The sequence below is a fragment of the Carlito syrichta genome, unplaced genomic scaffold, assembly GCF_000164805.1.
Source record: "Carlito syrichta isolate Samal-C Ts95f unplaced genomic scaffold, Tarsius_syrichta-2.0.1 Scaffold147172, whole genome shotgun sequence".
Lineage (NCBI taxonomy): Eukaryota > Metazoa > Chordata > Mammalia > Primates > Tarsiidae > Carlito > Carlito syrichta.
In genome coordinates this window covers 235540-247635 of record NW_007091268.1, presented here as the reverse complement: position 1 = coordinate 247635, position 12096 = coordinate 235540, and the positions used below count along the sequence as shown (strand labels likewise).

The 12096-nt window shown below is 37.6% G+C and overlaps 1 protein-coding gene across 1 annotated transcript in view; it reads left to right on the top strand.

Annotated features, from left to right (window-relative positions):
• The window catches only part of EPM2A (EPM2A, laforin glucan phosphatase), a 114926-nt gene that overhangs the window by 96778 nt on the left and 6052 nt on the right, over window positions 1-12096 (top strand). Inside the window, exon 3 of the mRNA XM_021708770.1 lies at window positions 7555-7796. Coding sequence (XP_021564445.1) covers window positions 7555-7796 — 242 coding nt within the window. The remainder of the gene's footprint in view (window positions 1-7554; window positions 7797-12096) is intronic.

Here is a 12096-nt window from a genome sequence, read left to right as displayed (position 1 = left end):
ATCTGTCTAATCCCACACTCCTCCTTTTCATCTCATTCTGGGTCCCTAGGTCTCTCTCTGTTCCTAAAGTATGCCTGACTTTCTTACCATAAGGACTTTGTATATCTGGCTTTTTTTTTCTGTGTCAGGTATCAGTTGTAATGCCACCGTTTCAGAGAACTTTCCCATCTTATCTGAAGTGTAGTGCCCCTATGATTCTCTGTTTTACTTCCTTGTTCATGTCCTCAAAAGCACATTACAAAATAATTCTATAAAAATGTACATATTTTTATATATTTATTGGTTTGTTGCCTGTCTTCCTCAGCGAATGTAGTCTTAAATGAATGCTCACTCTTGGTTATTGAATTACTGGCAAAAAGCAGGTATAGCTACATTTTTTTTAATAGAATGACTGTAAAAGAAAAAAGTCATGTATTTAAATTTTTATTACTTCCTTGGCCTTCTGTAGTTCCTAATTCATTATACAAGTAATTAATTTTAAACAAATCCTTTCAAGTTTATTATGTAAAAAATTTTTTAAATATGTCATTTTATCCTTCCAAGAAATGCTCAACATCAGAAACAAAAGTAACAGGCCAAGAGTATATTTTAATGGAACATTTTGCTTAAATTTGTTCCAAGGTAACCAATTGAAGTTTGCCTCAATCTTTGTGTTACCTCATGATTGACTCTAAGGCAGGGACAGCAGTCTCCAACCTTTTTGGCATCAGGGACTGGTTTCACAGAAGATAATTTTTCCATGGGGGTGGGAAGGAATGTGCAGTCAAACCTCACTGCTAACTTTAATCTGTATTTGCAGCTGCTATCACTGCTTCAGCTCTACCTCAGATCATCAGGCATTAGATTTTCAGAGCACAACCTAGATCCCTCACATGCACAGTTCACAATAGGGTTCAGGCTCCTATGAGAATCTAATGTCACTGCTGATCTGATAGGAGAGAGAGCACCCATCATCCACGACTCACCTTGCCCTGTTCCTAACAGGTTATATGGACCAGGACTGATCTGCAGCCTGGAGGCTGGGCACCCCTGCTTGAAGGAAATGCAGTGTGCTAGTTGCCTTAATTACCACTATAATCTGCCAAGATGATGTATCTCTCAAATTTCTGGTCAATATATGCTTGAAAACAAGAAGATCAAACTCTCTTAGACTCAGAGTCTTAAGAAGTTAGAAGTCTGAGAGACTGAGAGAAATGTGTGCCCTTACAAATCTCAAGTGATTCTCCATTGAGAGTCATTCTCTGAAAACCATGTGTGTATGTGTGTGTGTGTGGGGGGGGGGTGCTTAAGACTGAACCCTGCATTTATCAAAATTAGACACCTAAAATTTTTGGAACTGAGTCATTAGATCAAGAAGGAGCTCAAATAGTTCAGCCAGGGGACTGACGCTCTCTTCTACCGTGTGGGAGGTGCTCAGGTGATAGTTTGAAAGACATGAGTGAGGGAATGAGGGTGTGTATAAGAGAGTATGTGAGCACCACAATCAAGAGCTAGTTGTATTTGTAGAATTCCAAACCTAAGGATGAATGGTGAAAAATACCTGTTAAAATGCCTTAAGTACACCTGATATTTGGATATTTGAAGAGTGTGGACGATTGAGTAGACATATTTTAAACCTGAATGTTTAGATTTTTATTGATTTACTAGGGCTGCTTTAATAAACTGCCACAGACAGTGTGACTTAAACATGATAAACATATTGTTTTACAGTTCTGGAAGTTGAAAGTTTGAGATCAAGGTGTCTATAAGGTTGATTCTTTCTGAAGACTGTATGGAACTATCTGTTCTAGGCCATCTTCTCCCTTGCTTCACATTGTCTTTCCTCTGTGTCTGTGTCCAAATGTCCACTTTTTACAAGGACACTAGTCATACTGGGTTACCTACTCTAATGACATCAGTTTAACTTAATTATCTTTGTAAAGACCCTATCTCCAAATACAGTCATGTTCTGAGTTACTAAGGGTTAGGACATCAACATAAGGAATTTAAAGGGATACAATTCAACCCATAACAGACTTTCATGATTAATTCAATTATGACATCTTATAGTATAGAAAATAAAAGAGCATTGTGTCAAAAATTATGTGCTTTCATATAGCTATATAAACTACATGGGCATCTAAAAAATGTAAGAAACTAACTGCACTTATAGAAATTAGTATGTGCTCTATGACCCATAAGCAAACTATAATAAAGCCATGTTTTAATAAAGAAGCTAATTAGTATCACTTTCTAAATTGGAATTTGTCTTTGAGCAGTTATCCAACCTTAACTGGAGCCTGTTATAAGCACCCTTTAGGGGTAGAAGTTTGGCATTAATAACACTTGATGCTAGAGGACACATTTTCAGCAGAAAGAGTTACTTGTGCTAATGAACCTTGGAGCTTACTAGAGAATAGTTTTAATGTTTTTCTTGCTTTCCCACTAATGAGATCTCAATTACAAGACTGATAGATTTTTTTCTGTACCTATTATTTAAAAGCCAGATCACATTTCAATTTCTCATTGAATTGTCCATAAAATATTAAATGAGATAAAGCAGCACAATTATCCAACTTAGGAAATGTGCCTCTTTTTTTTGTTCCTAAATTCTTAGCCAGGTTTTGTAAAAAGTTTCAGCAAAATCTATTTTCTCTATTTTTAAAGTGTTGCTGTGTTTGTATGGCTAGGAAGGGGGTGCTACAATTCGAGAGTTGGGGGCTTTCGATGTGATAAATAAACAAAAGCCTGTGTTTATACATTGAGTTCATCATTCTTGTAGTTTTTCTAATATTTTTTTCTTTCTACGGATACAAAAACGCTAATTTTCACCTTCAGGAAAAGGTTATTCTGCTGTTTCTCATGGCTATTAGTGATGGAAGCTCTGATGTGGTGTCTAGATAATGGACTCATGTCCTGATACCTTTTGTCTTTTCCACACCCATTCCTCTGTCAATACCCTGTGGGGTTTTCACAAAGTACTTGGATGCTCATTCTGCCTGATATGCTCATTATTGACAGTGAGGCCTCCTTTGACTGACGGCTGAGGCTCTGATTCATATGTTTCAGTAGCTGTTGGACCACAGGCCTGATGTGTGAAACAAATGGTGTAGGGTTGTGATGTGATTACTTGGAACCACCAGTCCAGACTTACTCAGGTGAGTTAAATTGATTTTGACTCACAGTTCAAGAAAGTAATGTCCCAGAATGTCAGCTATCTATTCTTTCCCTTAGTCTTTAGCTAATATGTAATATTACTAAGACAAATTTCATTTAAATCTGGTCTGGTGAATCACAACAGAAATAGCCAAAACCCAAGTTAATAAACCTTTTTTTTTCTTGCAAAAGTACATTCTTAGTGCATATGACTATACTAAATATTTGTCATGACTCGGTAGATTTAATTTTGACTATTTAAAAGAGACTATGCATTAAAAACATAGACACACATTGTGTCTCATAACAGATAATTTTCCATTCTTCATTATCTGGGAATCTTTTACAGTATTGGATCTATTTTTGGACAAAGGTAATAGCTTAACATTATACATACATGTGTAGAGCTGAGCAAGTCCATGTCCTCTCATCTCCATATTTTTTTACTGCCATTAAAAGGTATTGAGAGCCGGGCTTGGTGGCTTAGCCTGTAATCCCGCGCTTTGGGAGGCTGAGGTGAGTGGATTGCCTGAGCCCTAGGGTTCGAGACCCGCCTGGGCAACTTGGCGAGACCTCATCTCTACAATAAATCAAAAAATCAGCTGGGCATGGTAGCGCGTGCCTGTAATTCCGGCTACTCGGAAAGCTGAGGCGGAAGGATCGTCAGAGCCCAGTGGGTTGAGGCTGCAGTGCCCGGGAGCGGCCACTGCACTCCAGTCTGGGCGACAGAGTGAGATTCCAACTCAAAAAAAAAAAAAAAAAAGGTATTGAGCTGTATATACTAAGATTCTCTTACATGTATGTAAGACCTGGTAGGCTGGTGGTTCTGGAATCTGGCTGCATATGCAATCTGGTTAATTTCTAAAAACAAACAATTCACAGAATTATAGGCCTCCTTCCATATACTCTTTATGAGTATCTCTGGGGTAGATCCTAATAATAGATGTTTTTATAAAAGTACCACATGTGACTTGAATGCACATTCAGATCTGGGAATCTCTGCGTTGACTGTTAATTCTCATGTGGTATGTTTGGTTTCTCTTTGACATTTCCAAATAGTCTATAGTGGAACTGCCAGAAATCTTTGGTATAACTCATAATTGCTAGTGGATTATTCATAAAATATTTCTCTTAACGTTTTGCAATGTCATTTACAACATAATTATAAGCTATAACTTTTATTCCACTGTATCTTGGAATTTTGGTATGCTTTGCATTAAAACACTACCTTTACAGAGCCTTTTTGTTCTCTAATCTCATATTTCAACGAGCTTCTTTTCACCTGAAAAACAATCCTGATTTTAACAATTGCTTAAAATATAATTGATACCAAGAAAGATAAAAACTAAGATTAAATGAGTAAAAATTGATTTTTAATGGTGTCAAATCATCTTCTTTTGCATGGTTAAGTAAAAGTGTAATTACTTTTTAGAAAACATATCATGCATCTTTTACCTCCAGTGTATTCCATAACTAGAAATATATCACCTACTTCTGGAAAACAACTGAAATAAGATGCACATAAAGGGCACTTTAGCTGTCCAATTAAGCAGAATCCATTGATTTGTTTGTTTTCAACAAGCCCAATCTTTGTCTCTGCATCCCATATAATGGCTCAGTACAAATCACTTTATGACTTTAACTTTCTATCTTTCAATACATTGCTTGTTTTCAGAGTTTATCTATAGTTTTCTGTCTCCAAGGTTTAGAACATCTTATTTTAAAAAGTCAGAAATTATTTTATACTTATTTCTAGAGTATAGACTCTGGCTTCTGATATATTTAGAAGTAGAATCAACTATGTTATCAAACATTTGGATAAATCTGGTATAGAAACTGTGCTTATATGTGTGTGAGAGTATGTGGAGATGCGTTTTAAGGGCTTAGTCCCATCAGAGATGTAATGTGGGAAATATATATATGTGTTAAGTTACCAACTTTGGGCCTGTTTATCTTTGACTGGTTCTGAATTTTCCTATCATCTTAAAAACATGTGAAGGCGAGGGCTGAACAAAATGATTGACTAACATCTTTTTGGGCAACAACATGTGCTTCTCTATACTAACTCTGTTTTGAGGTTCTGACCTCTTTTTCTTAGGCTCAAATGCCTTACTTTACCTTTTGTATATCTTTATGAACTATTATTTAGCTTCTATGCAGATCTTGTATGAAAAATCAGCCTGTTATTTTATTTTGGAATTTATTAACTAGCTAAATACTAAGTGCTACCCACTCAAAGAGAGCAATATTCAAGAGAACACTGAGTAACCGTCTGGAATTTAGTTTTTCCTCTCATGAATATTCATTTTAATATTTTACCAGTCCACTTTAGGATTTTGCCTGTTTAAAAAAAAAAAAAAAGCAACTCATTGCTGTTCAATATGTTATATTTCTTGGTTATATAACTGAGTTGTCCACTTCCCTCTTTTCTAGCTTAGAGTGCTTTAATGTGCTTTAATGTGCTCGGTTCAACCACAAAGTACACATATGGGAGCTCAGCACTACCCACTGAGCATCCAGCAGATTCCTGGAGAAGGAATTTTTAAGAGATGATGGAAAGAGTATTGGAATATGTAGATAGAGACAGATCCTGCTCACACTAACAGCCAGAGGGAAGCGACAGTAGTCCAGGAGGTGTGAAGTTTCCATTCCTGTGAAGACTGAATTTTCAGCTCTCAAGGTCCTGGTCAATCACAGCTCTTGGGCACTCTGAAATGTGTCCTTGCTCAAGGCCTTTCTTTTAGTTCATTGTGTCAGATGGAGTGTCTAAAAATTCTTTGGGGTCAGGAATAAGGCAAAAAGGCCTCTGGATTCCATTCCCCACACTCCAATATCGTTAAGTCTTTCCTGAATTTCTAACCTTTCTTTTTTATCCCTTTATTTTTCCCATAGTAATCCTCAACCAAGATTTCCACAAGGAAATTCCTAATAGCCCTTTAGACAAGAATCCAAGCAGGAGGAAAAAAAAAAAGGTTTATCCTGTCCTGTAGGGTAAATAAAGCTCAGACTTTGGAAAGATACTACTAGACCTTGTAATATATCTTCACTGAGGGTGGATAATGCCCATATTTGAGGATTAGTCAATTGGCCTCTCATGTTAGCATCAACAAGGACAGCAACAGCCGAAGGCAAAAAACAAAAACAAGCTGGATTTCATATAAAAATATAGGGTAAATATTCTATATTCTACAGCAATTCATATGAAGGCTATACAGGACAATGGAAAATTAATTGAACAGTCATTATAATGCAATGTGAAATAAGTAAGTTATCATAGCTAGACATAAACTTCACTTGCGTTTGTTGGGCATCAACTAGTGTCAGTTCTATTCAAATATATTATTTACTTGTATTTACTACATACAAAGTTCCTGTGATTTTGTTATTTTTAGACCCATTCTAAAGATTAGTTCACAAAAAAAAAAAAAGATGATAAATAATTTGGTCTGATGTCAGACAGTTATTACCAAGTGTTATAATAGGAAATCTAGGTTGTTTCTGTGTTTTGCTTTTTTCCTTTTGGCTTTGTTGGCATTGTTGATGTTAACCTGAGAAGCCAATTGACAACTTGATGTGTGTGATACCCATCCTCATTGAAAATATCCACAAGATCTAGCACCATCTTCTATAGCTTGAGCTCTACTCAACCTACAGGAAAGGATAAACATTATTATTTATTTTTTTACTTTTACTTTTTTTTCTTTTTTTGTTTGGGTTCTTATGTAAAGGGTTAGTAGAAATTTCTTAAGTTTTTAATTTTTTTCTTTTGTTTCTTAATTTTTTTCCATAATAATAAGACTCGATAAGGACTTCCACAAAAAAATTATACTGTGATTTCTTCTTACCTTATAACATTAGATGAAACATCGAAACATATAGAACAATGCCAGTTAATAATAGAATTAATCTTGATTTTGAATTTCTTTAAGATAAATTTGTTGTTTGTTAATTTTTGATCTTTAGCAAATTTGAAGTCTCACACTATTTGAAATTTTTACACAAAATTTTAAATAAGAATGCTTGCTGCATTTTAGCAAATGTTTTCCAGAATTTGTTCATATAATTATAAGTGTTTTCATCTTTAATTTGTTAGTAATTTTTGAAGTGAATTAATGGATTTTTGTAATGTTGAACTATGTATGCGTTTATGAAATAAGTACAACTTGGTCGACTTATTTTAATATATTGCTAGATTTAAATTGTGAATGCTGATTTCCTGGCATTCTAGTTAATTGAACTATTTGTTTTTTCCAAAACAGCAACACCAATACTTTTTCTTTCAGTAATAATACTGCTTTTCACATTCTTAAATATCTAGCCTTTTCAGTGCCAGATTTGAAGGTTACGTATTTTATGCAGCTCCTTAGACCTCAAATCAGAACAACAGTAGTAACAGTTGACTCCATATGTTCTCATTAGAATTCTACCAAATATCTGGCTGGGTAGCTGCCCTCGTCAAGTGGAACATGTGACCATCAAACTGAAGCATGAATTGGGGATTACAGCTGTAATGAATTTCCAAACTGAATGGGATATTGTACAGAATTCCTCAGGCTGTAACCGCTACCCAGACCCCATGACTCCAGACACCATGATCAAGCTGTATAAGGAAGAAGGCTTGGTTTACATCTGGATGCCGACACCAGATATGAGCACCGAAGGTAAGGATTGGAAAAGTCTTTCTGACTTCGTGCTGAATGTGTTTCAGAGATACTCTTGCTATCTGCCTGTCATCTATCTACCTTTCTCTCTACCTATCATCTATCTATCTGTCTGTCTCTATTATTGAATATCCTACATATGAATGGTAGAAATCGAATAAAAATAGTATTTTAGATTTAATATGTTTAATACATATCTTTAGACACTGTGGTTAAGATTCGGCTTAATGTGCCTTCTTTAATTTATTTATTAAGCACCTATTCATTGTGTGTCCACCATGTTTGTGGAATTATGCTGGTGGCTGGGAACATGACAGTAAAGAAAGATGGGCACAACTTCTGTCTTTAGGAACTTATAGTTCTATAAGGATGGCAGGTGTTAATCAAATGGCTAAAAATAGAAATTTACAACTATGATGACATTTTTGTTACAAAGATACATAGAGAGTGCTATGACATTATATACAGGTAATTGGACCTCAAAAGAGGCATGTGTCAGGAAGGGTTTTCTTGGGAAGTAGTGTTTGGACTAAGATCTGACGGTGGACTCGGGGAGGAATGAGTGGAGGGAGTATCCTAGGCAGAGGGAGCAGCTTAGAAGAAGCTTTGTGGCAGGAGAGAGCATAGTGTTGCAGGAACTGAAAGAACAATGTGACTGCAGCTCAGAGAATGAGGGAAGATGGTCTCACAGGATTTAGGCAACAATAAGGACTTTAGACTCTATCCTAAAGCAGTAAGAAGCATCTGAGAGGGTAGGAGGCTGGGAGATGTCAAGATAAAATTTTTTCTTCCCAAAGTGCATTTTGCTTAAGGCGAAGAGCATGGGCTGGAAGAGACCACTTAGGAGTTTTGTGAAAAAGTTCAAGTGAGAGATAACGTGAGGGAACGCAGCTTAGGGTGAGATGGTGATTGTCAGTCTTCACTTACAGCACAAGTATCTGCTGAGCATGCTTTTTGAAAAGGGAATCACGGTGTGGCTTGAGTGCTGCCAGGGAAGCAGAGACAAATAAGGCATAGCATTGATTTCATGGTAAGAGGCAATAAGACAAGTTCAAAACTAATGACAGGACGGAGAAGAACGGGGGAGAGAGAAGTGGGTACCATGCTCGAGGAGGGTTATGGCGTGGGACAAACACATTTTCTGAGATAGGCATAGCTTTGACAGGTAGATGTGCAGGGAGAAACTGTTTTTAGGTGGAAGAAACAGCAAAGACCACAGCACAGAAGCATGGGATTTTAGAGGAATGATCTGTATTTCAGTCTGATTGCAGAGTAGGGTATGTGTGGAAAAGGAATAGAGATTAAAAACTACATTCTGCTACAGAGAGAACCAAGTTACACTGATAGCATCAAGGAGATGACAGCAGGGGGCAGCAGAGAGCTTAGAAACGGCACAGGCTAAGGGAGCTTAATGACCTGCTATTCCCGGGGAAAGAACAAAGCAGTGATGCCCAGCCAGGAGACGTTTCTATCTTCGTCCTCTTCCCCCAAATGCACACCATCGAACACTCTCCTATGCAGTTTACACTCATTAGCTCATTTAATTCTCATAACAAGACTCTGAGCAGATATTGTAGTTATCTCCATTTTGTAGAGGAAGAGACTGAGGTACAAAAAACTTTCATCTTCCCAGGCCATTGAACTAAAAAGGGACACAGCCTAAAATTTCAAGGCTGGAACTCAGACTCAGAACATTGCTCCAGACACCAGCTATAAAGCTTCTCCCTTCGTTCTCACATAGACTCTTCTGGTAGATTCTACAGACCAACACGGTTTCAATCCATTTTGTTCACGATCGGCTGGAGTTATGCAAAGCCACGAGCTGCAAGTGACATATCTTGTCTCCCCCGACCCTGAGTCAATGGTCCACAAGCCAGAAGATCGTGAGGACCACAGGAGATCTATGTCCCTGCCTTGGCTACCTTAGCCTTCTGTGGATGGTTCGCCTGGCAGGCTGAGCACCTTTATGACTCTGTGTCTAAGCTGCACTGTGCATTGGAAATGGGGTATAATTTTGTTCCTGAAGGCAGGGAGAGCTGTTGTCAGTTTGATTATTCCTCTTGGCAACTTGATTCAAGAGAGCTTGATTTAGCTATAAGAGTTCTGCCCTTTTTAAGGGAAAAAAACAGACAAACAACAAACTGTACTTGCACTGAAGAACATTAGTTGAATCTAGCTTATTCTGGCTTTGTCTAGCAGGTTTTTCAGGTTTCAAAACAGAGTAGATTGTTAGGATAGTAAGACTGCAGCTTCCAGAGACCGTTTTGGTTTTAACATCTTTAGTTCTGATTTCACAGCATTGTTTCCTGTTGGAGTATCATGCGAGGCAAGGTGAGCCTTGGGAAGCTGAGCTCCTAACTTTGCCACGCCTCTCATCCCATCCCACACACAGATTGCCTGAAGACCCTGCCGGTTAATAGGTCATTTGCTTGACAGTTTGGGTGTCTGCAGGAGCCTGAAAGAAAACTATATTCCCAAAGACTCACTGTAGTTGTATTCAGACTTTCTCGGGGTGTCACTGGGCGTGGACCTTCCTCCAGGCTGAGGGAGCAGGCAGCACCATGACGGCAAATGCAAGCTCCTGCTTGAAAAGGTCAAACTGTAAGACTCAATATAGCATTTCTTCAATTCAGCCTAACCTGTGGGAGTAATCAAAGGGTTAATGACTGTCTTTGAGTGGCAGGGGAACTTTATCAATAGATCAATCTCTGTGACTCACAATGAACATATAGATTAATTCAGCTGAATATTTTTAGAACTCTAGAGAAAAATCCATTTGGAAGTGTTTTGAGTCACAGCATAATGCTGTCAGAAGAAGTCTGAGAAAGAAGACAGTTTGTTAGACTTGACTGTCACCACTGGTTGTCACAGGCCTGTTACAATCAATTGTGCTATTGATCCCTATTCTCGTACGTACACGGTGTCGTATGCAGAGGGGTGTTTTAGATTTCTTTCTCTTTTTCTTATATATTTTTTTTAAAAATTGGTTTGTGTCTTTCACCTGAAAATATCCCAAATCTAGTACTCACCTGAACAAAACAAAACAAAGCTGCTCATTAAGAATTCCTTCACCTAGAAAGTATTCAGATTGTGTTTTGACCTCTGTCATTGAGGTGCTATTTGTAACAAATGGTCTACAGTTGCCTCTCAAATGAGCTCATATGCTTCCCAGAGTCCTCAGCTGTCCCTCTGTTGTCTAAGTCTGAGATCTTTTGCCTCAATAGACTGAATTCAGCTCTACCATATCTCCAAGATGCTGACCTTGGAGCCAGAACACCTGGGCTTGGGCCCTGTCACCATTGAGTAGATGTGTGATATTAGCAGGCGATTTCCTTCAACTGGGAAAATGGGGATAGTACTTTCTACTTTACAAAATTAGGACAATAGAATAAGATAATTGATGCGAAGGGGCTTTGAAAATCATAATGGAGGGGCTGTAGAATGAATCTTAAGTCTAAGTTTCTACCAAAGGATATTACAGATGATGTGAACCTTACCTATATTACACTCCAAAAATGGAAAAGAAGCTATACCCAAATAAAATAATATATATTCACCATCTAACTACTTATGTAAGAAAGGAAAGGGGTGTGTGTGTGTGTGTGTGTGTGTGTGTGTGTGTGTGTGTGTGAATGTGTAAAAGGCTGAAAGTTTTGCCAGGAATGAGTTCTTTCTGGGTCAAATTTGGATAAAGTGCATCTCCCGAGCTTTGATCCCTCTCTCTTATTTCAGAGTCTGATGCCTCAGGCTGTTTCAGGAACCTGCCAAAATGCTTTATCTATTTCTCTCCTCACTTGGCTTACTCAGTGCATGTTTTCTGGATGCTTTTAACCATTCCAGAATTGGATTAGGTTGGAGCAGGTGTGGACCGCAAGTCAGGTTAGAAGGGCCTAGTAGTGTCTCAGATCAAATAGATATCATTGGATTATTGTTGTTTGTTTTGCCTTGTTTTTATCCATGCACTCAATAATGTTTATTGAGCATGAGAGTCAAGGCCTGTATTAAATTACAAAGCAGAAACATAGATGGTAGCATGTTGTGTTTGACCTTCAGAGAGTTTACAGTTTTTCAGCTTAGTTGCCAATATTTAAAGTAAGGAATACTTTACATAAGAACATCTGGATATCAGCCTTGTCTTGAGGGTTTATTGTTTTCAGAATGGACAATTTTAATCAAATTAACTGCTATATGGAGCCTATATACAGGAACCTAAAAATTAGCTGCTCTGGTTGACACTGGCTATGTTGAGGAGGATATATCAAGGTGAGCCCTGAACCTAGGACACTTTTTATTCCTAGGT